This window comes from Aspergillus japonicus (assembly GCF_003184785.1).
Source record: "Aspergillus japonicus CBS 114.51 unplaced genomic scaffold BO86scaffold_6, whole genome shotgun sequence".
Classification (NCBI taxonomy): domain Eukaryota; kingdom Fungi; phylum Ascomycota; class Eurotiomycetes; order Eurotiales; family Aspergillaceae; genus Aspergillus; species Aspergillus japonicus.
Genome location: NW_020291643.1, coordinates 209874 through 231626, shown reverse-complemented (window position 1 = coordinate 231626; position 21753 = coordinate 209874). Strand labels below are relative to the sequence as shown.

The 21753-nt window shown below is 52.7% G+C and overlaps 6 protein-coding genes across 6 annotated transcripts; 3 read left to right on the top strand and 3 right to left on the bottom strand.

Moving 5' to 3' along the window:
• Nucleotides 1-760: 760 nt before the first annotated feature.
• Nucleotides 761-2107, bottom strand: BO86DRAFT_305290 (cobalamin-independent methionine synthase II family protein; the record flags this gene model as incomplete). The annotated part of the gene is made up of 3 exons (XM_025667653.1): nucleotides 761-1332; nucleotides 1395-1811; nucleotides 1888-2107. 3 exons carry the CDS (start codon nucleotides 2105-2107, stop codon nucleotides 761-763), a joined length of 1209 nt encoding a protein of 402 aa, XP_025531135.1.
• Nucleotides 2108-3464: 1357 nt separating this feature from the next.
• Nucleotides 3465-6448, top strand: BO86DRAFT_354974 (F-box domain protein; the record flags this gene model as incomplete). Its single annotated transcript, XM_025669606.1, has 4 exons — nucleotides 3465-4570; nucleotides 4685-4787; nucleotides 5153-5521; nucleotides 5690-6448. The coding sequence occupies 4 exons, from the start codon at nucleotides 3465-3467 to the stop codon at nucleotides 6446-6448; spliced, it is 2337 nt and encodes a 778-aa protein (XP_025531134.1).
• Nucleotides 6449-6870: 422 nt separating this feature from the next.
• On the bottom strand, nucleotides 6871-10309 carry BO86DRAFT_331536 (putative PHD transcription factor). Its single transcript, XM_025668749.1, has 2 exons — nucleotides 8201-10309; nucleotides 6871-8103 (listed from the first exon to the last, which is right to left on the bottom strand). Exons 1-2 carry the CDS (start codon nucleotides 9816-9818, stop codon nucleotides 7013-7015), a joined length of 2709 nt encoding a protein of 902 aa, XP_025531133.1. The 5' UTR covers nucleotides 9819-10309; the 3' UTR covers nucleotides 6871-7012.
• A 1548-nt stretch (nucleotides 10310-11857) lies between these two features.
• Nucleotides 11858-13831, top strand: BO86DRAFT_376261 (sigma-70 region 2 family protein; the record flags this gene model as incomplete). The annotated part of the gene is made up of 1 exon (XM_025670527.1): nucleotides 11858-13831. The coding sequence occupies one exon, from the start codon at nucleotides 11858-11860 to the stop codon at nucleotides 13829-13831; it is 1974 nt and encodes a 657-aa protein (XP_025531132.1).
• A 361-nt stretch (nucleotides 13832-14192) lies between these two features.
• On the bottom strand, nucleotides 14193-16113 carry BO86DRAFT_407069 (sugar porter family MFS transporter; the record flags this gene model as incomplete). The annotated part of the gene is made up of 4 exons (XM_025674237.1): nucleotides 14193-15436; nucleotides 15501-15581; nucleotides 15667-15869; nucleotides 15936-16113. The coding sequence occupies 4 exons, from the start codon at nucleotides 16111-16113 to the stop codon at nucleotides 14387-14389; spliced, it is 1512 nt and encodes a 503-aa protein (XP_025531131.1). The 3' UTR covers nucleotides 14193-14386.
• A 1917-nt stretch (nucleotides 16114-18030) lies between these two features.
• Nucleotides 18031-21663, top strand: BO86DRAFT_185890 (putative C6 transcription factor (Mut3)). The gene is made up of 4 exons (XM_025666628.1): nucleotides 18031-18481; nucleotides 18565-19414; nucleotides 19468-20079; nucleotides 20135-21663. The coding sequence occupies exons 1-4, from the start codon at nucleotides 18196-18198 to the stop codon at nucleotides 21639-21641; spliced, it is 3255 nt and encodes a 1084-aa protein (XP_025531130.1). The 5' UTR covers nucleotides 18031-18195; the 3' UTR covers nucleotides 21642-21663.
• The last annotated feature ends 90 nt before the right edge of the window (nucleotides 21664-21753 follow it).

Below are 21753 nucleotides of genomic sequence, written 5' to 3'. Positions count from 1 at the left end.
GAAAAAACTTGGGACCAGCACATACATGCATTCCACACATATATCGTGTTTTAATGATGTCTTTGTTCTTGAGCTGCTTTCTGTCTTTCATAGCTGCTAGATACTTAGGAAAAAGAGAGACCCGTGTCTGATTGGCGTGTCTGACGTACATTTGACGTGCTATCCTAGGGTGCTGTTGATGGTAAGTTATTGGAGATCAAGCCACTCACGAGCAAAGCATGTGACTTGCTTCGTATCAGACAGCGATCTAGACCCCTACCTCGCAGGGAATGGTTCTGGCCAGGATCAGCCCGTACTGCAAGGTTATGGGAAATTATGGCTGTAGGTTCTAGCGAAACAAGCGGACGGGAAAGCTTCCAGGTGAAATTGGCTTAGGTATGAATGATGTTGTAGGTTTGCGAAAGCGCGATCTACATCATGGATCGGGCTTGTCGGCGACTAGGTTAGCGAACCTTGCATGTTTCCACATTGGGGCACCTCCAAGGTACTCAACCACCCGCCCGCATAAGCAAAGACATTCTACTTTTAAGATTACGGCAGGGATGATTCTTCAAATCAATCGAAAGGCTCAATCATATTTCACTAACACTGTACATTTTAAAACCATATGTTAAATAAGTGGTATCCTAAACACACAAAAGTTGTCGTCACGTTCGTTCATCACTCCACGTTCGTTGTTGAAATCGACAGGAGTCGGAGTCTGGCCTTGGGAGGGGTCGAACTCCTTTGTGGTAATCGCCCTGGGTCTTGGCTTGTTGATTTACAGCTGACCGGGCCAGATATCGTCGGCGATTTCACGGACAAGCTTCAGCTTGGCGATCATGCCGTCACGGTCGATGGCGTTTCCCTCTCTGTGGCTGGCGAAGCCGCACTGAGGGCTGACGCCGACCTGGTTGAGCGCCTGCTCCAGGGAGATGTTGTTGCCCTCGGCGATGAACTTGGCGGCATCGTACACACGCTTCTTCATCTCCTCCTTGTCCTCGAGCTGGGCGAACTTGCTGGTCACCACACCGAGGATGACGTTCTTGTGGGTGGGGAGCTCCTTCAGGGGCTCGAAGCCACCGGCACGGGGGGTGTCGTACTCGAGGTAGTAGGTGTCGACGTTGAGCTCCTTGAAAAGCTTAGTGGCGATGCGGTCATAACCACCCTCGGAGAAGTGACGGCTGCCGACGAAGTTACCACGGCAAAGGTGAACACCAATGTGCATGTCGGCGGGACGCTTGGCGACGCAATCGTTGTACAGCTTGATGTACTGCTCGAAGGTCTCATCGGCAGAGCGCACGTTCAGAGGATCCTCCTTCCACCCGGCAAGCATCTTCTCGGAGCAGAAGTCTGATGGTCACAGTCAGCTATCTGTGCATTTCAGTTATTGTTTGTGGATTGGGTAGCCTTACAAGCAAGGTTGGGGTCATCGAACTGAACGTTCCTGCAGCCAGCGGCATAGAGGATCTGCAGCTCAGCCTGGACGGCCTTGGCGATGTCGCCGAAGTACTCCTCGTCGGAGCTGTAGACATCCTTGGGGTAGGCCTTGCCCTCCTTGTAACGCAAGTGATACCAGTTGGGAGCGGCAAGAGTGATCTTCAGGTTCTTGACTTCATCGGCGGGAACCACGCTGGCCAAGTACTTGAACTCTTCGACATACGTGCTGCCGACGTGCTTGATCTTGCCGGTGCACAGGACGGTCTCACCAGGCTTGTGGCCGGCCTCGAGAAAGGCAGCGACATCAGGCGCATACGGGCGGAAGATGTCGGCGTCAAAGTCGGTCACCTCGTCGAATCCGTCCAAGCCAGGGAAGAAGGTACCCCAGAACACTAATTTCAAGGTCTGGTTAGGCCTTATGGCTTTATGTGATAACGAAGGTTCCAACAGCACGGGGAAGTGACTTACTGTGTCTGCGATATTCTCCATCAGAGATGGCGGCATAGCCGAGCTTCTTCTGCGTTCCAACGACCTCCTTGATATCCTTGTTCTCAATGACATCCAGCTCAGCCTTAGAGACTTCACCCTTCTCGAAAGCAATCTTGGTCTTCAGAAGATCATCGGTCCGAAGCAGAGAGCCCAGGTGCTCAGCACGGAAAGGGGGGTTGCGGTGCAGTTGAGGGGCCATTGTGATGCACAGACAAGATGCAATGAGCTAAGAGGCGTTAGCTGGAATCTCTCGCCACTGCCTCCAACAAGACGGAACTCACTAAGGACAGGAAATTGGTGAAGCAGAAAGAGGGAAACAACAGTCAGAAAGGCAGGAAAGGGGATGAAAAGGAGGGGGAGGGGCACGCAGCGCTTTTCAAGGCAAGACTGCGAGATCCGAAGTCCGGAGCAGGAGGAACCATCTGTTCAGCTTGTGCCCCACAGGCCTGGTCCAAATCTACTCTTAGATCCGAGTTTCGAGTTTCCCGGTTCCTATCGGTCACTCTTTGTCGACTACCTTGTTTCGGCCTTCGGCATGGAATTATGACTTCGACGGCCGGTCATCATACTCCTAAATCCTGGGGATCCCAAAAGCTCTTCGATCCCATCGATACCCTTCCTGTATCTCCATGGAGAGCATAATAAACCTGACCGTAGCCAGGTAAAGACCTCGGGGAGGGGGATCCATGAATCATAATCGCAAAAAGGGTGGCGGAAGCTTTGATCGACCGGTGTGGGGCACAGCATGGATGTTGTAAGGCCTGACTCAGCGAGGCATGCATTTTTCAGACAATCGCATGGGTTATTGAATATGTCTTGAGCATTCCGACTACACCCAGTCTGTGAGCATGACGTAGACTCATATAATAGCGTTTTGACACTGCAGGAAGTGAATTGGTTGCATCGGTTGCATTGCAAATGAAAAGCAGTGGGATGCATGTCAGTGAGTGTCTAGCAGGATGCACTTTTGTTCTGCTGGTGCGGGGGGAGACGCTAGTGCCTCGACCTTCTCCACACTTGGTCTGTTTCAGGTAAGGCCGCCTTTGCCGAGCGTCCAGAATAATTTCGCCTGTCAGAGCTCAGACGTCAATCGACTTTATCTGCCAACTTCTTTCGCAGTTGAACAACTTACTTGAAGATCATAAGGGTGCTGAAGGACATCGTATATCCATCAAACCTCTACCTTCAAGAGCTGGTCAAGTTTGCACCATCAATACTGACCGGATGCAAGCATAATACCCTATCAAAACCCTCCTAATTGCATGGAATCATGTGCTTGGAAGCTGTGGAGAATCGCGGCACTTGACAACATCTCGAACTCCCGATCTGCTATTCCATCCTCACCGCCTGCTGTATATAGCTATTCCACATGGCACTTAACCAACGACATAACTATCTCTTGTGCTGTGGGCTCGTTATTGTCACGACCATCAGTGTCTCTTACCACAGAACTACTAACATCTAGCGCTCAAACCGGTCAAAGCCCGGTGCTCATAGTGTGCTCCTGAGATGTGAAACTTCATCAAGGATCGTCAAGTTCTTTAGGCAATCGAACGATGACTTCGCAGCTGTCATGTCTCGAAAACTTGCCGAATGAAATCCTGGATGAGATTGTGAGCTATCTTCCAGTGGATACTCCCTCCGAATCCAACTTTCATCATACACCCAGAACACACTTCACAGCTTCCAGTACGCAGAACCTGAAGAATGCCGCACAAGTATCCTCCCGGCTGCTCGAGCTCGTGCGATCCAGACTCTACGCGCATTCTCGATTCTACCTCGATGATTTGTATGACTTCCTCAATTTTGTCACATCGCATAGATTAGAGCGCTATATTACCTCGCTTGTCGTGCTACTCGGGAATGATCCGCCTCGTGACTTGGACATCAATCGGTTGCTTCGACATCTGTCCAACCTCAACCCATTGCAGATCACTGTTCTTGCACCACCTTCGCGGATTGGAACCATGTTGAACACGAAGGCTCCAGAGGAGCACAATTGGGCATTTCAGATTACTCATCAGTTGTGTCAGTGGGAGCGAAGTATACCGCCTGAGTCCCCGGTCTTCACGACTAACCCGTCATCCAACCCGTTGGATATCATGGCCTATTCATCTCTCAGATTCAATGAGGGCTCCTCGCTCAGAGCGTACGCACATTACGAGTACTTCTTGTTCGAGGTTCCGTCCGTGCTTGGTAAATGGGGCACCATAGCCTCCATGGGTACCGAAGAGGAGAAACTGTCCATATCGCGCGGGCTCCGACATCTGACTTCGTTCAGCTACACCGCTATATTCCCCTTCTATAATCATGTGAAATTGGTATTAGATGCCCTGGAGTTGATGATGAACTTGCAATCATTCACCGTACAACTGGCCCCATGCTCAGAAGACTCAGCCATTGACTTGGCAAACAGAGGCCCCATCGATCCTAACGATCCATGGATGGAGCTGGCTACGGGGTACGATATCATCGCTCATTCCATCATCGAGCTGGGACGTAGCGCTTCGCTTGTTCATTTCCGCACCCTTGACTACCAAAACGAGGCACTTCGTGTTGAACTCAGCCAATCGTTAGGCGCAAAGTTCAAAGATACTGAATGGGAGATGAATGGCCATGGGGAATGGACCAAAACAGCGTCGAATGGAGGAATCAAGAACCGGTCCTCGAACACTGGGCGCATGATAGCCTAATCATCGACTTCCCACAACCAAAAATGGCAATTAAGCCATTTGCGAAGTTCCATTTGCAAAGTAAAGTCTTTTGCCATTTCTAGCATCACAATAGATAATCATCCCGGCCTGACCCTATGCTATTTGATTTGCAATTCACAATTCATCACCTTTTCATACCATTGGTGTACTTTCTTGTCCGAGCCTGTCTGTGTATTCTGCGCTCCCAAATTTTTGCATCTATCTACCGTCATTTTTTTAGAGTAGACCCCTCTTGCCGATCTTACATTCCGCCATTGTCTTGTCTCTTACGCTGTTCAAGACTCTAACGTACTGGAGCATGCTTCTGACCAGGATTTGATGCCTTACATACCAGGCTTCAACACGTGCCGCAATCTAATCTGGACCCATCCTTCGATTCCACTGTCATACACACACTAATACCTACTCATTTTACATTGCATAAAATACCTCCAGCAATCTAGTTATTGAATCTATTGCTCGCTTATTGCATTCTCAATAAGTATGCTCTACAACAATATAACCTCCGCACCAGCTGACTCGCTACGTAGCACTGCCACTCTCGATCCCAAAAACTATACGGAGTAGAAGTATACGATCTAGGACCGCCCGCGATATCGTTCACTCGGACAGCCATGGATTCCACCAGTGACTTACATGCTGCTGAACCTGCGCTTCCCACTCTGGCACACAAGTTGCTGTTATCCGATGAAGCAAGCAGTAGTAGCCGGCAGTCCGTGGACGACATAGACTCAAGTCATCCGCCACACCCGACAGAGTCCTGGAACCTCTACGCAGATATCAATGCTGGATTGCAAGCATCGCGGGGGAGTGTATTCCGCGCTGGCTCTGTGATCGGTTTCTCGCGGCTCCGAAGCAAGAGCAACGAGAATACAGAAGATGATGAATACTTAAGCCAGGTAAGAGCATGTCAGCTATTTGGGTCAATCAGTCCGTACGCTCCATCTTCATGCAAGAGCATCACGACCACACCAGGCCAGACCTCGATTCCTGGAAGCCCCTATCGAGTGCTCATCTACATCGCATCATGTTCAAGATCCTTTGGCCACAGACTAACCTTTAAATAGCTCCCTCGAGCTCTCCTCACAGCCCACTTGATCCGCCAAGCCCAAACCCTCAACAGCCCCAGCTCAATCACCGTCTATATTGTCCATCCAGCCACATTCAACGCCTTCTCCCCCAGAAGACTCCTCGCCTCCCTGCTCAACACCACCAAAACCACCACCAACCGCCAATCCCTCACGCGCGACGCGGCAATCGCCTGCCTCGACCGCGTCCAACTCTTCCCCGTCTTCGACCTCAACGCCGCATCACAAGCCATCCACGAAATCAGCTCAGCCGTAGCATCATTACCCGCTAGTTGCGAATCCCTGCCTCCCAACAAAGCCATCGTGCTCGTCGCCGGCCTCGACACCCTCGCCGAGGGCGTCGTACGCACGTCCAACGCAGCGCGAGGCGCGGCCGCCCTGACGACTGCCCTCCGGACATTAACACACTTGACCCGCACCACTAGTCCTGCAGCGGTGTCAGTGCTGCTGGTCAATACGAGTGGACTGGGGACGACGACAGCGACCGTCAATGCTAATTATGCGAGTGGCGGGTCAATCGCAATGCAGGATGAGCCCGGCAGCCGGGAAAATGGGATTCGGTCCGCATTTGGCGCGAACGGGGCGAGCCTGTTTCCGAGCTTGTTGGTGCGGATATTGGACCAGGGGCTTGATACACATATCTTAGTGTCGACTAAGGGGTCAGGGGTGGTGGTGGAGGTTATCAAGGACCGGCTGGGCGAGGGGATCGGGAAGTGGTGTGTTTGGGAGAGCATTTGAACGCTCGGTGCTTGTCGATTCAGGCTACGACAATATCGGAAGTAACGGTGGTAAGTTTACTGGGAGCATACAAGACAACAAGATGCAAATGGTCTATCATCATTCATGGGGGAAATGGTGTCAAAACTATTAGCAAATGTAAGCAGCACACACACACACATACACTCCTAGAACCTCATTTTCCTTCTATTATGCATGCAACATGTTCCAGTGGTATGTTTTCCACAGACCCAAAAGAAAAGGAAAACCAGCCATGAAGAACCAACTCCGGTTCGATTTCCTGCTTTTTTTCTTTTCCGATAAAGAAAGATGGGGGGGGGGGGGGGTAAAAACTAGGCTTTTTTTTTTTTTTTTTTTTTTTTTTTTTTTTTTAGAAAAAAAAAAGGGGGGGGGGGGGGGGGGTATCAATCAAGCACGCCGTCAAAAGGGCGGCCTTTTGGGAGAAAGGGTGAAGACAAAATGTCATGGTTTAAAAAGTTTCGGGAAGAAGAGAAAAGGAAAAGAAAAGGTAATGAAGTTGCGCGAGGCAAACAATGGCGATTAAATCATGAGGAAAGCACATCCTCAATTGTTACTGATCTGAGCATTGTCTTCCTCCGCCCATAGCCTGAGAACGGCTCTTTCCACCACGTTTTGAGCCTCCTTCTCGCATTTCTTAAGGTCCTGGACCAGGGTACTCTCTTCGAAAAGGCCATCTTGCTGTTGCACCTTTACCCACTGCTTGTGCCGCTCGCAGCGTTTCTTGATGCAAACGCCATGGGATAGATGTTCCAGATCATCCCCGGCGGGTTTCGCATCTCCCATGGCAGTATCGCCATCTGCGTCAGTAGCATCGGAGTAGCTTGACGCCAGTGCCTCAGGGGTGCCAACCGTAAGTGCTTTTGCCCCCAGCTCTGAAAGGCGCCACTCGTCGAACTCCTCATCTGACCAAGCCAGTCGGTAGTCGAAGCCACAGATGTCCTTCCATCCGCCCTTGGGTTCCTTCTGCTTCAGCTTGTCTAGAATACATTTGGAACGCTGCCGCACCAAATTCACAAAATGGCTTCGAGCCTTGAGCATCTCTCGGCGATGGACGAGGCTATCGCGCTGTTTGCGCAGCTTATCGATCATCGCGGCCTCGTCTGGTGCATATGTGAGCCAATCCACATCGAAGTCAAGGCCCAGTTTCTTGTTATCCTCGTTGGTCCCTGTAGCGGGGCCCTTCGCCGGTGCAGGGACCGAGATGATGCTCTCTCCCAGCTTGCGGAATTCTTCCGCTGAGCTGACGCCCGTGACCACTGCCTTGAGGTCTCCGGTCGTGAGAACACCACCTCTGCTTCCGAGGTCTTCTGGATAAGTATTCTTCTCGACATTGTCATATCCGCTGCCTGTGTCTGGGCCACTTCCTTCTCGAGAGGACGCGCTGTCGGGAAATGGGCTGTTCGTTGAGGATCCCAGCCCACCGAGAGCTGTCCGAGCGGCTGACTTCCGAGCGCCAGGCCCGGCGCTCACAAATAAGAGCCTAGTCCTTTGAAGCATGAACTCTCGACCATGCTCATCTGAGCAGTATTTACTGGGACTGTCCTGATTGACACGGGCAGGCTTTCTGCACTCCTTCAGCCGACACATCGGTTTCCAGGTTGTCCAGCCCTTGCCCTGCTCCTTACAATTCGGACCTATTCCTTGTCAGTCCAATACCCCATGACAAAATCATAATCCGGACATAATGGTAGTGGGGGAAAGATAGAAGGTTGATTTTGGAAGCCGACTCACATATATACCTGTCAATCAGGTCAGCGTCTCGTGGGTCAATGTTGACGCATTTCCCATGAAACCAATCCTCACAGCCACCGTCGCATCCAATCATCCAGGTGTGATTGTCCGGCTTACGACAGATGCAGAACACTTCATCATTGTCTTCAGAGTCATCATCATCTTCTTCTTCCTCCTCTTCCACTTCCTCCACAAGATTACTCTTAGCGTTCTTCTTTTTGGCTTCGGGCGCCGGTGAGCTCGCGATGGACGCGGAACCACGTTTGGCTCTTCCAGCTACTTTGCTCGTGCGCGATGAAGGGGTGTTCGATCGCCTGCTTGTAACACTCTCATTGTCCATATCAGTCAGCTTCCTTTTCTTGGCCGCGGGTTTCCTAGCTGTGCCTTTCTTAGTGAGGCCGATACCGGATTTCTTGGTCGCGGCACTAGGTTTGGTGGATACTGCCGGAGAGGATCGATCGGAAGAGGACGCCTGGGAGGTTTCTCGGTTCTTGAGGCTGGCAATCTTCTTCGGAGTTGGGTGTTCATTGGGCAATGCTGTACCATCGAGCTGAGGGAGCCCTGATTTGTGGTCCGGCTCATGATCAAGAGGAACGCCATTCAACTCCACATTCGACGGTTCGGTCTTCACTTGCGGTACGGGTGTATTGTGCTTCGTCGCGGATGCTGACTCGCCGGCAATGCTGGGCAGACCTTCATAGATATCGGCCCATACCACGGATACATTTATTGAACCCTCAACTTCGCCGGCAGACGCAATCTCAGGAATCCTGATGCGGCGATGTAATTCGTCCGCCCGCTCAAGTCCAAAGTACCCGCTTTGTCGCCATCCAGTGATCCCGACCACCTGACCATTGTTCACAACTATATTGGCCGGGATGAGGTTGTTATGTACTAGGGCAAGTCGTTCGCCTTTCTTCCTCTCGCGAAAAAGAACATCCTTCTCGACTTGCTGGACGTCGGGCGGAAACTGCACATTGAGGCCGCTGCAAACATATGAGGGTCGGTCGGGAGCGGCGTCGACGTCTCCTAAGCGCTGGGATATGCGGCGACACTGTTGCTTGAAGTTTTCGATTTGATCAGCACTGAGATACTTCCAAGCAACGTCCAATGAGACACCTGAGAGTCTTGACTCCACGGTAACATTTTCATTATCGATGGTGCCACAGAAATATATCACCGGAACAGTAATGTCGAGATCTCGAAGGGCGTCCTCGGCTTTCCTTGCTGCGCTGAGCTCATTCGCATTGAGGCACGAATACGTCTCCGCTGCGGCATCGGCTTCGGGCTCACGGTCGACTCTAATGATGACGCTGCCAGCAGCGAAAGCGTCTCTTGCGCCCGGAACATTCAGTGAGTTTTCTGGCTTGCAAAAACCCTTCACAATGCCTTCCCAGTAGGACTTGACTTCTGGATCCGACTGGCACCAGTACTCATGGCGAGGCTTGAAGTCATTGTCCGATGGCGCATACCGCCCGTAATGCACACTTCGCGCAAGAAAAAGGTCATCGTCAGGAATGAGTTCGGGGTTGGTCTCGTAAGGGTTTGTTGGTCGCTTCTCGTCCACCGAGCCGTTCGCCTGGCTCGAGACGGCAGGAGGTTGTTGGTCTCCAGCCATCCCCAGAGCACCTGCCAGGGGCTTGGGCTGATCCCAAGCACCTAACCACTGTTACCTCGTCTATGTTCCCTCGGCAAAGCTCGTAGAAAGCCAAACACGGCGTCTCAGAGGTGGGCCAGGGTTCTACCCAGGGAGAGGGGGAAAGGAAGAGGTCTAGAACACCGGACGTATTAAAAAATGAAGCCCGTTCTTGTCAAACACCTGACCATGATGTTGTCTTCGATCCTTACAAGCTATCGCAAAGTTTGGTCGAGAATGCGACGCGATGAATCAGGAGTAGAGGAATGCGCTGCGTAGCCTGTCACTTCTTTGTCAGGTTGTGGAGGACGGGGATGGCGGCGGCGTTCGGCGAAAGATGCGAAACGGTGGTAGGGTCACAACGCGGTCTGCAAGCCCCGAGGATACATAAAATGAAGAGTAAAACTCCAAAAACGTATTTCGCAATTCCTCAGGCGCCGTTGGTCTGGGCCATGGGTGTGTTTGAGAGAGGCACGCGATGGGTGGGAGGTTCAGAGCTCTGCGGCAGCGCGGTCGGCGACGCGGAACAAATTATGGGATCAGTTTTAACAGCCTGGAGGCCGTTTGCCTCGGACTTAATCCCAAGGCGGTGAGAATTAACGCCGCTAGCTTGCAGCCTCAGGCAAAGACTGTTGTTGGCCTCAGGCTCTGGAAGTTTAACCTTAAGGCCTCGACTTTCAAGGTTTCGAGCCTCTCCCATTGACCATGTTTTGTGGCTGCGCTTCTCCAGTTCGACAACCTTTGACTTACAGTTCTTCAGTGTTCCTTCGTAACCTCCACACGAGTGCATCTCTATCTATCTAAAACATTCGCTCGCACCCCCTCAGCCAAGCGGCAATCCTTCTGGCAGCAATGGCTCTATACCCTTTAAGCTTATTTCTACTTCAGCCTGACAACACGGAGTCTACTTTATTCTTCGTATCAACGAATATGCCCTTCCCACTAACAACTTCAGGGTCAAGAATACTTTACCGCAATCAGCTAGCCTGGTCCCATATCTGCACCTGCTGATGCTTACGGTTCCTTTTGCTTATCATCCTGAAGAACTCTCTCGCCTTTAGACTGTCTTTCGGTCCACAAACCACCCTCGGTGGCAGTCCGTTCATTCGTTTCTGCCTGACCTTGAACCGAACGGACCAGTGGGGATTATTCCGGAACTGTTGAAACGGCCCCAAAGTTTTTTTCTTCTGGGCAGAATATTATAGATGGTTCAATGATCATTTCCCTGTGGATCTGCAGTCAGCACAAGGTTGATCTCGATTTTATCAGATAATCCGGTGCACTTCCCTTCTCCCTCACGGAGTCCTTCACTACTTAGCTCATTCCTCCTTTTCCACCCATCTCAGCCCACACTTCTTATATTCTGGTGGTGCCACCCAAATCCACCTGGCCCTGTCATACTGAGGTCTCCTCTTTCCCTGCCAGGCTGCCACACCCCCGTTCCTTGCCGGAGGCGATCCTGCAAATTTATTTTTGGATTTTAGCTTTCAGTCGTCGATTTGGCCCCATTTGCAGCTCGATCCCCTCGATCTGCCCTTACACCCTGAATTCATGCCGTTGTGACTGCAAAGCCTCCTTCAATCGTCACTAGCCTGGATGCATTATCCGCCAATATCTTAGGTTCTCTTGGTTGTCATACCGCTGGTCCCTTGTCCGGCTACTGAATGGCCTTCCCGTACTGGTATAAATCAATTCAAATCGAAGTGGATTGTCGGATATCGTGAATACCCTCTTGTCCGGTGTCGCAGTGGTCCGGCCGACAAGCCCTCTCATCTCATTGCGGCCTACCTCCGTGCTCGTTTCGTTGAACTTCTTCGGCTAGCGTACTACCACGGTTTCTATGACAAGATCATTTCATCGCACTAGTCCCGACTTTTCTCTTCGCTCAACAAGCATACACTACGAAGGCCACGACGGCAAAAACGTCAACTCGAGTCATTGCTCAAAAGAACCGCATTGCGGTATCCCAACCATCCTACAACACATATTCATTCTCTGTCCGGGATCCTCGGCTCAGAATCATGTCCCCTGAACCTGACAAATCAAGCACAATCGAGCCCACGGCAGGCTCTTCCCAAGTACGGTGGCAGTTCATTAACGCCTCGGGTAACAGCCGAAATAATCTAACTCAAGTCAAACGTCATGTCATGCAAGAGTATATGCGACAAAAGCGACAGGCTGCAGGCCAGTCTGACATCGATCCTGATGACACCATAGGGGAAGGCGGCCGCAAACCTTCCAGGTCACGTCGGAAAGCCAAGGATAGCAGCCACCGCGATGACCCCGCCGACAAAAGGCCCAAGGTAGAGATTGGCGAAAATGCTGAAGATACTGCGGCCAACATCGTGCACCAACATGGATCCGAAACAACCTCAAGTCATCCAACCAGTGAACACAACATCACCGAGGTCGTGGAGAGCTTTGATGCAGAATTCGGCGCTTATCCAGTCTCCGAATCGTCCGTTTCATTACCGATCCGCGACAGTCAAATGTCCAGCTACAGCAGCTCCTCGTCGGATTCCCAGATATGGTACTCGGCGACGTCGCAAAGCAGTAGCTCCGAGCTGGGAAGTTTGACGCCACGGTCCTCCGCCCCGACATCCCCATATGAAGTGGCGCTATCTCCGAAAACAATACTCAGCGCCGCACGTACTGATCCTTTCAACACCTTACCACTGGATTTGGACCTTGACAGCCAGCGGTTGTTCGATTTCTATGTCAACGAAATGCCCGCTTGCTCTTACGGGAACCATTTTCGATCCTCCAAAGCGCACAATTGGTACACAGCAGTCTTCGTTCCCGAAGGGATGAAAGGGCCGGTGGCGTTCCAGAATACCATCCTTGTCCATGCAGCTAACACATGGACCTGGGTTCGCAATCAGGAGGTGGACGAAAGAGGACTAATTCATCGCGACCGGGCCATTTCCATGCTTCGTGAACACCGTGAGAGACACCCTCATGACTTCTCCGATGAAGTAATCATAGCTTGTCTTAGTGCTGCCGGACTTGAAGACTTCGATCCCCGTCCTGGACGCAAGCAAATCAGCTGGCTTCATATGCGAGCTGCAAGAGAGATGATCCGAGCCCGCGGTGGTCCCGCTGCATTTCATAATACTCGACTGGGAATGCTGATCAATTGGCAAGATTACATCCTCTCGGGCTATGAAACTGACGGACCGAGTTTCTTCTTTGATGCTGCACCACCGATGATACAGCCAAGTGAGAGGCGTGCCTCCGAGCAACAATCGGCTACAATGGCCCGGCCTATGATGGCTTCATACCCTGTTCCGGTCGAGCTAAGCCTCTCCTGGCCTCGACCATTACTTCCATACGAAGAAATTCAGAATCAATGCGATGAGTTCATAACCTTTCTCAAACGGTGTCAACAACTTTCGGCCTATCAATCGAGCACTACTGACGCCAGCTCGCTCCAAATGCGCCACACTGCCTTCCAGGAGGGGTCACTACTACACCAAATTCTTGCGGCGCCTCCCGGGGCGCGCTTCACTGCCTCTGGCAACCGCAAACAGTTCGTTGCGCGGCTGGTTGCCCTGCTCATGCTCAACGCGGCCCTCTGGGACTACCGACATTCCGTGCCGCACAGCGAGACTTTCCTCCAGACGCTGCAGCAGGCGGTAGTGGACAGCGAGGTGAATATGAGCGGTTCCGTGGAAGCACTGCTGCAGATCTTGCTCGAGTGCAAGGACGGTCATGTCAACACGACCAGCGACAGCTGCAGCCAAGGACCAGATTTCACGCAGTACTCCCAGACCGCAAACGCCCCATACGATCGGCCATGGTTCGCTGGCCGGATGCTCAAGGTCGCCAAGCGTCTCAGTTATGAGTCTTGGATGCACGTCAATTATATCCTCTTCTCTTGCCTGACCATGCAACCGGGCATGCCCAATGTTGCTCTGTGGGAAGATAGCCTTCAACAGGAGATTCTCAACGCGCCGCTCACCAGATATACCATGCCCTCATTGGAAGAGCTATGACACCAGCCCACGATTATATACACTCCTTTTTTCCGTCAGACTCCATATGGATATCTGCAACACCCTGCCAAGTCTTGGGTTTAATCCAGGTCATCGTTCATTGGAGTCCTTCCTGCACTTTCCCTCTTTCTTGTGATCCATCCTCATTATATAGACAAGAGCCTTTCCCCGCTCATTCGCCTGCAACAGCACTATACATTCCTGGATGAAACCTTCTCTTATATATATGCTTCTCCGTCAGATCACCCATTGTTTCACTGCGTGTTATACCCCAGCTTGTACCAACGAACTCTGAAGCCATAGATTTCTTTTTGCTTTTATTCTTCCGATACTGGACTTGATTACCAATTGGAGCATCTCTATATGACATGATTAATATTATACATCTTGATCGATAGCTTCGACTGACTCGATTTTGCCATCATGCAACACTAACTGTACAACCCATTGCAGAACCCCAATGCAGAATGCAGCCAGCTATTATATACAACAGGAGATTATTTATAGATATATATAGGATGCTTGCAGTTCTTCAACTCCACCTCGGGATTTGGGTCACCTGTGGTGTAGGGGATTTGCACTCGCCTCCGCCGAAGAAACCATGGCTAACCCTCCTTTCCTGTCCTGCTGGAGCTCCAGCCCCTGGTGATGATCCCCTTCATCCTTCGATCCTCGACGATCAAAAACATGCTCGGCCTCCTCCAGCGACCGGCCCGCGGTCTCGGGGTAGGCGAACCAGACCAGCAGGGCGGCGGCCCAATTGAACGCGGCGAAGCAGTAGAAGTAATTGAAGCCCATGCGCGAGCGCGCGATCGGGGTGCACTGGGCGAATACTAGGTTCAAACTCCAATTTGTGGCTGTGGCGATTGAGCCCCCCCGGGCGCGGATGGCGGTGGGGAAGATCTCGGACTGGTAGAGCCAGGAGATGAGGCCCAGGCTGGTGAAGAAGACGGAGAAGACGAAGAACAAGGCGATGGCGGCGCGGACGGCGGTCGCGGGCGCGGGCGGGTCGGTGGTGAAGTTGCGGTAGGCTTGGCCGAGGGCGGCTTCGATGCACATCGTGGCACCCATGCCCACGAGAGAGGGGAGGAGGAGGGTGCGCCGGGGGACCCGGTCGATGAACAGGACGATGAAGACGGTGTTCCAGAACTGGGCGAGCGCGCCCCAGATGCCCTGGATCATGAGCGAGGTGGTCTCGGACAGGCCGAGCGAGCGGTAGAGGCTCGGGTTGTAGGTCGAGATGATGTTGGTGCCCGAGCACTGCGTGAAGGCTTGCATGCCGCAGGCGAGGAGGATGCGATGGCGCCAGGTCGCCGAGGTGAAGAGGAGAGCACGCCAGGTGCGCGGGGCGCGGCGTCGCTCTTCGGCGATGCTGGCCCGAATTTGCGCATATTCAGTTTCGATGAGGGAGGCATTGACCGCGTGAAGGCGGGTGAGCGTGGTGCGGCCTTCATCAGTGCGACCTTGTTCGATGAGCCAGCGGGGGGATTCGGGGAGGAACCAGATTCCACCGCTGAGGACGATCGCAGGCAGAGCTTGCAGGGCTAGCGGAAAGCTCCAGGTGAAGTTCCCTGTGCGGAGAGAGCAACCGTATCCAACCCATTGCTGATGAAGAAGGTCAGACAGTCAGGTCATACAGTATATATTTCCAGAGGTTCGAGCAACCTACTGCGACGACTGCCCCCAATCCAATCATCCATTGTTGTAGGGATCCCAAAAAGCTTCGGATTCGCGGGGGTGATACTTCGCTCTATTTCAATTGATTGTTAGACTGATTTGAGGATGGGGGGATGGGGATGATGAGGAACAAGGGCTGGGGTTGTTTGTGTACGTACACAGTAGACGGGGATGATGGATGACATCAGGCCCACCGACAGGCCGGCAATCAAGCGGCCAGCAATGAGCATGGCCACATTGACCGCACCCGCCTGCAAAGCGGCCCCAAGGGTCGCCAGAAGACCGCCCACGAACAGAACGGGTCTCCTACCCCACGGGTCGGAGAGGTATGAGACAAGCAAGGAACCTATGATAGCGCCGCCTGTCACAGGGTCATGGGTGAGCGGGTGGGCCAATTAGCAGATTGCAGGGAACCAGATGCACACACCGTTATACGAGGCGACGATCCCGCCCGTGGCGGCTTCGGAGGGACGATGGAATCGGTGTTTGAACGTCTCCTGGTCGATGACAGTGGAGATCACCCCGGAATCATATCCGAATAGGAAGGATCCCAGGGTTGCGAACAGACAACATGCGGTGACCAACAGGTAGGCAGAGGAGAACATGGTTCAATTGGGGAGGGGAGGAGGGGGGGGGGGATTCCTTTTAGGAAAGTGGGTGTGGTAGCCTGAGGTCTGGAAGAAGCTCGGGCGAAGCAGATCCAGCGAGGCGAATACGAGCTGCCACGTGAATTCGGTTGGTGATGGTCTAATGGTTATTGCTTAGATCCATGGATCAGTGAACGACATTGTCATGACATGATATAGATGTTGTTAACAGGGGAGGGTTGGGTCGCAAGCAAGCGCAGTGCAGAGCTGAGCTGAGCTGAGCTGAGATTGAATAATGGATTTGACGATAGTAGACAGACGACAATGGAACAATGGAACAATAGAGTACTCAGTACTAGAATATAGGCGAATTCCAGATCAGTAAGCGATTAGACAGATACTGGTAACTCAGTAGAAGAGTGTGGGAGAGACAAATGACGCAGGTGTCTTGAGATCATTCATTCCCTGGCTGGAAAATAATAATAATACAAAAAATAATAAAATAATTGTGGAATGGCAATGGAAAAGACGTGGAAGATTGATGGCCTGAGGCATCCCAGCGGACTTTTCACCCTCTCTTCGCCCTTCGGCCTTTTGAAGGGCCCGACCGAGGCTGACTGATCGAGTAGTCATTGACTAGCACTAGTCATAGTCATATCTTAGTATCGGCCAAGACGCCGAGGATGAAGGATGGACTAACCATGCCCTGATCCGTGGGATCATTGGAACGTTGTCAGTAAGCACCTTCTATATGATGGCGTTAAATGAAAGTGACTAAGAGAATTCATATGCTGACAGGGAATAGAATAAAGAAGCAGCATAAGATACTAATGCTCGCCGATTGTCTTATGCTGATATACCTGGACATCGACAAATGCCGGCCAATTCGCCGAAGCCAGCCCTACCTATGAGCCATTTTTCTTCCCTCCCATTCAACTCTCACTTCTGGTTGCATGTGCGTAGTTTGAAAATCTGCTCTGTCTCCATTGGCTCATCGAGTCTCCTTTTCTCTCCCCCTGCTTCCCAGTTCCTCGCAATTCTGCCCCCTTTCCATCCCAATTCCTTCCTCTGTGTGCGCAAAGGGTCCCTCCGTCGCATTCGTTCGCTGGATATCCGCAACCAAGCACCTCGACAAGGATCTCTCGACGAACGACTTTGTCGAAAAGGACAGGATTGTCTAAGGAAACATCCTGTTTCCCTCCAAAAGACCAATGTAAATGGCCCCCTTCCCTCACACTCGTATCTCCCGAATGCTTGATTTCTTTTGCTGTTCTACCTTTCCCTCTCTCGGATATAGCGTCCAATTTCCCGACGGGTCAATCGGCGTATACGGTACTATACAGTACAGTACACTATAACCATCCCAACCACTTTGCTTTCTCATCTACCCTCTTCATCCATGATTCAGGTAGAGAGAACAGGAAGAAGAGGCGGTAGATGGGGCAAGGGAAAAGATGACTGTCATGGGATCGGAGGTCCGATGTATGATGCATGGTCTGGGCAATTTGTGGACTGTTTTTTTTTTGAGTCAGCGCAAGTCTTACTAATAAATCCTTTCTTCCGCCGGTGCCCCAGACAGACAGACACTCAGACACTCACTCAGCCAGAGAGAAACACAACCCAAGACGCTTCGTCTCTTCAACTCCTCTTACCTACCCTTACTCTCACTCTTCCTACCTATTATACATACACAGACTCTCTCTCTGTCTCTTTCTTTCTTGGCTTTCAACCTAGTTTCCACTGCAAACGAGCCAGTACCTTCGCTTTAGTGACGTGTCGATCTTCCTTACACTCTCTCGGCGAACGCTCGTCGAGCTGCTCTCGGTCCCTCCCTCCGTCCCTCCTCCCTCCCACTTCGTGGTGCCTTCCATGACCCTGTGAGACGCCAATTCCACACCCTCGTGGACGTGCGATCATTCATCGGCTCGCCACGCGGGTCGCCGTCCCCTTGCTGATCGGAACAGTTCCTTCCTCGTTATCCCTTCCTATCGGATCTCCGACTTGCTCATACCCCCTTGCATGTCGTTGCGCCGACCGCCGTGAGATCGATCTTCTCCTGCTCCCACCCACCCCCCCACGTCATCTGCCTCTCTCTCCCTCATGGCATCCCCTTCCGGTCCGTTAATCGCCGACCCTGCGAATGAGGACGATCCCTCTGCTGTCTCCGATTCGTTTTTTGCTTCCCATGATGATGTCGATCCCGCTGTCTCGGCCCTTCATGACGAAGATGATTTACCCATGAGGGACGAGGGGCTCAAGCCGGTCAAGGAACCACTGCCTATGCAAAAGCGTCGCCGGGTAACGCGCGCGTGTGATGAATGTCGTCGCAAGAAAATCAAGTGCGACGGCAAGCAGCCGTGCACGCACTGCACGGTCTACAGTTACGGTAAGTCTCCATTCTCCCTGTCGGACCTTACTTCCGCAACTCTTTCCTGGCCGTGGTCGCTCATCAGCTTCGGCCGTCCGTAGAGTGTACCTACGACCAACCTTCCAACCGTCGTCGCAACCCCGCCCCGCAATATGTTGAAGCTTTGGAAAATCGACTGCACAAAGCCGAGGCCCTGCTGCGCGTCGTGCTTCCGGATTTAAATTTGGACGATCCGCACTTTGACGTGCATGCTACCGAGCAGATGCTGGCCGCCATCAAGCGTGAAAAACCACCGCCTCCCCCGCAGCAGCAGCAGCAGCAGCAGCAGCCGCAACAGCAGCCGCAGCAGGAACCGGCTGCACCCCTTGCACCTGCTGAGACGACGAATGGATCGCAACCTTCAGTCCCCGCTCCCGCTGACGACACGACCGCGGATGGGGCTAATGGTGATGAATCGCTGCTTGAGTCGATGGTCGATAACTCCGGTTACCTCGATCTTGATGACCAGGGACATTGGGATTATCATGGGCATAGTTCTGGTATGACGTTCATCCGACGCCTGCGGAAGCAGCTCGGAGCTTCCGATATGCCGCTGCCCACTCTCCGATCGCGACCGGTCGCGCAAACGCTCTTTGACAGCCCCAAGTCCGTATCCGAATCACCGCAAGATGCGTCCCTGCCGCCCACTCATGATCTTCCCTCCCGGGAAATCGGCCGACGACTGTGTCACAATGCCTTGGACGATGCCTGCGCGCTAATGCGTTTCGTGCATGAACCTACGTTTTACACCATGTTTGACCGAATTTATGATACGCCATTAGACCAGTTCACCAACGAGGAGAATTCCTTCCTGCCGCTACTCTATATCGTAATGGCCGTCGGATGTCTGTTTTCTGACGATGGCTCCAGTACCTTGGATATCTCAGGCTACGAGGGTGCTATTGGGCAAGGGTAGGTCGTTCCCCCTCGATTTGATTGAGGATTGAACTAATTTGCGCCTGTAGATTTCAATACTTCAAAGCAGGTCGCCAGCTCCTGGAAATTACAGACTGCCGCGACTTGACTTCCCTCCAGGCCATCTGTTTCATGATTCTATTCCTGCAATCGTCCGCAAAACTTAGCACATGCTACTCTTATATTGGTATCGCACAGCGGTCAGCTCTGCGATTGGGTCTGCACCGCAACGTGACGATACACTTCACCCCTCTTGAGCAGGAGATGCGCAAACGCATCTTTTGGACGATTCGCAGAATGGATGTCTATGTCAGCACGTTGCTCGGATTACCTCTGATGCTGAACGACGATGATATCGATCAGGTGTACCCAGAATCGGTCGATTCGGAATTTATCACCAAGAACGGCATCCTACCCGTGCCTTCGGATCATACACCTTTGATGGCTGGAGCGATCGCGCATACTCGGTTGACCAACATCACCCTCAAAGTTGTGCAATACATCTACCCTGTGAAGAAAGCGCAACATCCTGTCGCTTCGGATCAGCGCTATGTGGTCAGCCACTCAAAGATCCGGGAAATCGAGAGGGACCTTCAGGCTTGGATGGAAGAGCTTCCCGCGGCGCTGCGACCGGGGACGGAGGTCTCCCCACAGCTCGAGCGGTAAGTTGTTTGCCTCTCCAAGGGTTGGGTAGTGCTTGTTACTGACTGTCTACAGCATCCGCCAACTACTCCGCATTAGTTACGCTCACGTCCAGGTCATACTCTACCGGCCCTTCCTTCACTATGTCTCCAGCGGTTCGCAAGCCCGAGGAGTGGATCGGCGATCCTACGCTTGCGCTGCGGCCTGTGTCAGTGTCTCACGCAACATCGTACATATCACGACTGGCATGCATAAGAGAGGCCTCCTCAATGGCTCGTTCTGGTTCACCATGTATACCACCTACTTCGCCATTTTGTCGCTGTTGTTCTTCGTGCTCGAGAATCCCGACTCTCCGACCGCAAAGGATGGCGTCCTCAAAGACGCCATGGAAGGCAAAAACACATTGGCAGGACTAGCCAAGAAGAGCATGGCGGCAGATCGGTGCTCTCAGAGTCTCAATGTTCTCTTCAAGAACCTGCCGGAGCTGCTCAAGAATCGCCAGAGCGCGAAGAAGCGGGCGAGCTTGAAGCGGCCCGCCCCTTCGTCTGGCCACCACCACCGCCCGCCTCCCGCCAAGAGCGCCGCGAGCGCTGCCGCCTCGGTGCCCTTGGAGATGCCACCACCACAGCGTGCCAACACTTTCCCCACGCAGTTGCTCAGTCGGTCAGTGAAGCAAGAGGCTAGCAATACCCCCAAGAGCTTCGATGACAGTGCTGCTAGCCGCAGTCCTGCTTCTAATGTGCGCCCAAGCCAGCCTTCAACGTGGATTCCGTCCACGCCCGAGATGGCTGCTGATGCCGTGTCCACGCCGTCGGATATTGCATCCAACAACGACAGGACACCCGCGTCGACAGGGGCATCTCCGGTATCCATGTCGCTCGCCTTGGGCGACGTCACACCAAATCAATTTGGGGCGCACGCATTCGCCAATCCCAGTCAGTTCCCAGATCTAATGCCCATCATGTTCCCATCGGACGACCCTTTCGCCTATCCGACACAACCGATGTCTACACTAGAGAACGATCACTTCGGCCAGGACCCAGCCGGCGCGACGACTGCCACCTCTTTCGCCCCTGGTTTGGCCTCCACGGCGGACGGCAGCACCGTCAGCACGATGGGAGTATCCACCCCCACATTGGACGGCTTCGGCAATTTCTCCGTCTTCTCCAGCGGGAATCCCGGGGCCATCAGCTCCAGTGTGCCGGGCCGCTTGCCCAATCAGCCACCGCAGCATATTAACCACTCGCGGCTGCAGTCGCCTGTCTCCCATGGGACCTCGACCCCTGTCAACGGCGCTGAAGCCGTCAACAGCCCCGATCTGGTTTCCCTGCCTAACCAAAACTTCATCTGGCAAGGCTACAGCTTCCAGCCTCCCAATAATTTCTCCACAGACATGATGACTGCGACCGCCACGCCGACCGGATTGGGTCAATTCGGAATGGGCGCGCCCGACCCCGCGGCGCTGGGAGTCGGACTAGACTTGGGTCTCCCGCTTGACGATATCTTTGGAAATACCGACGCATGTCGACCCGGCGGTTTCAGTAACGAGGAATGGCTTCAGTTCATGAATGCTGGGAACTAAAACTTTCGAATCCCTGAACCCGTGAAGAAAAAAAAAAGAAGTACTAATCAAATACCCATATGTTTGTATATGCTGTTTTTTGGTTTGGGCCCATGAAGATCATAATGTTATG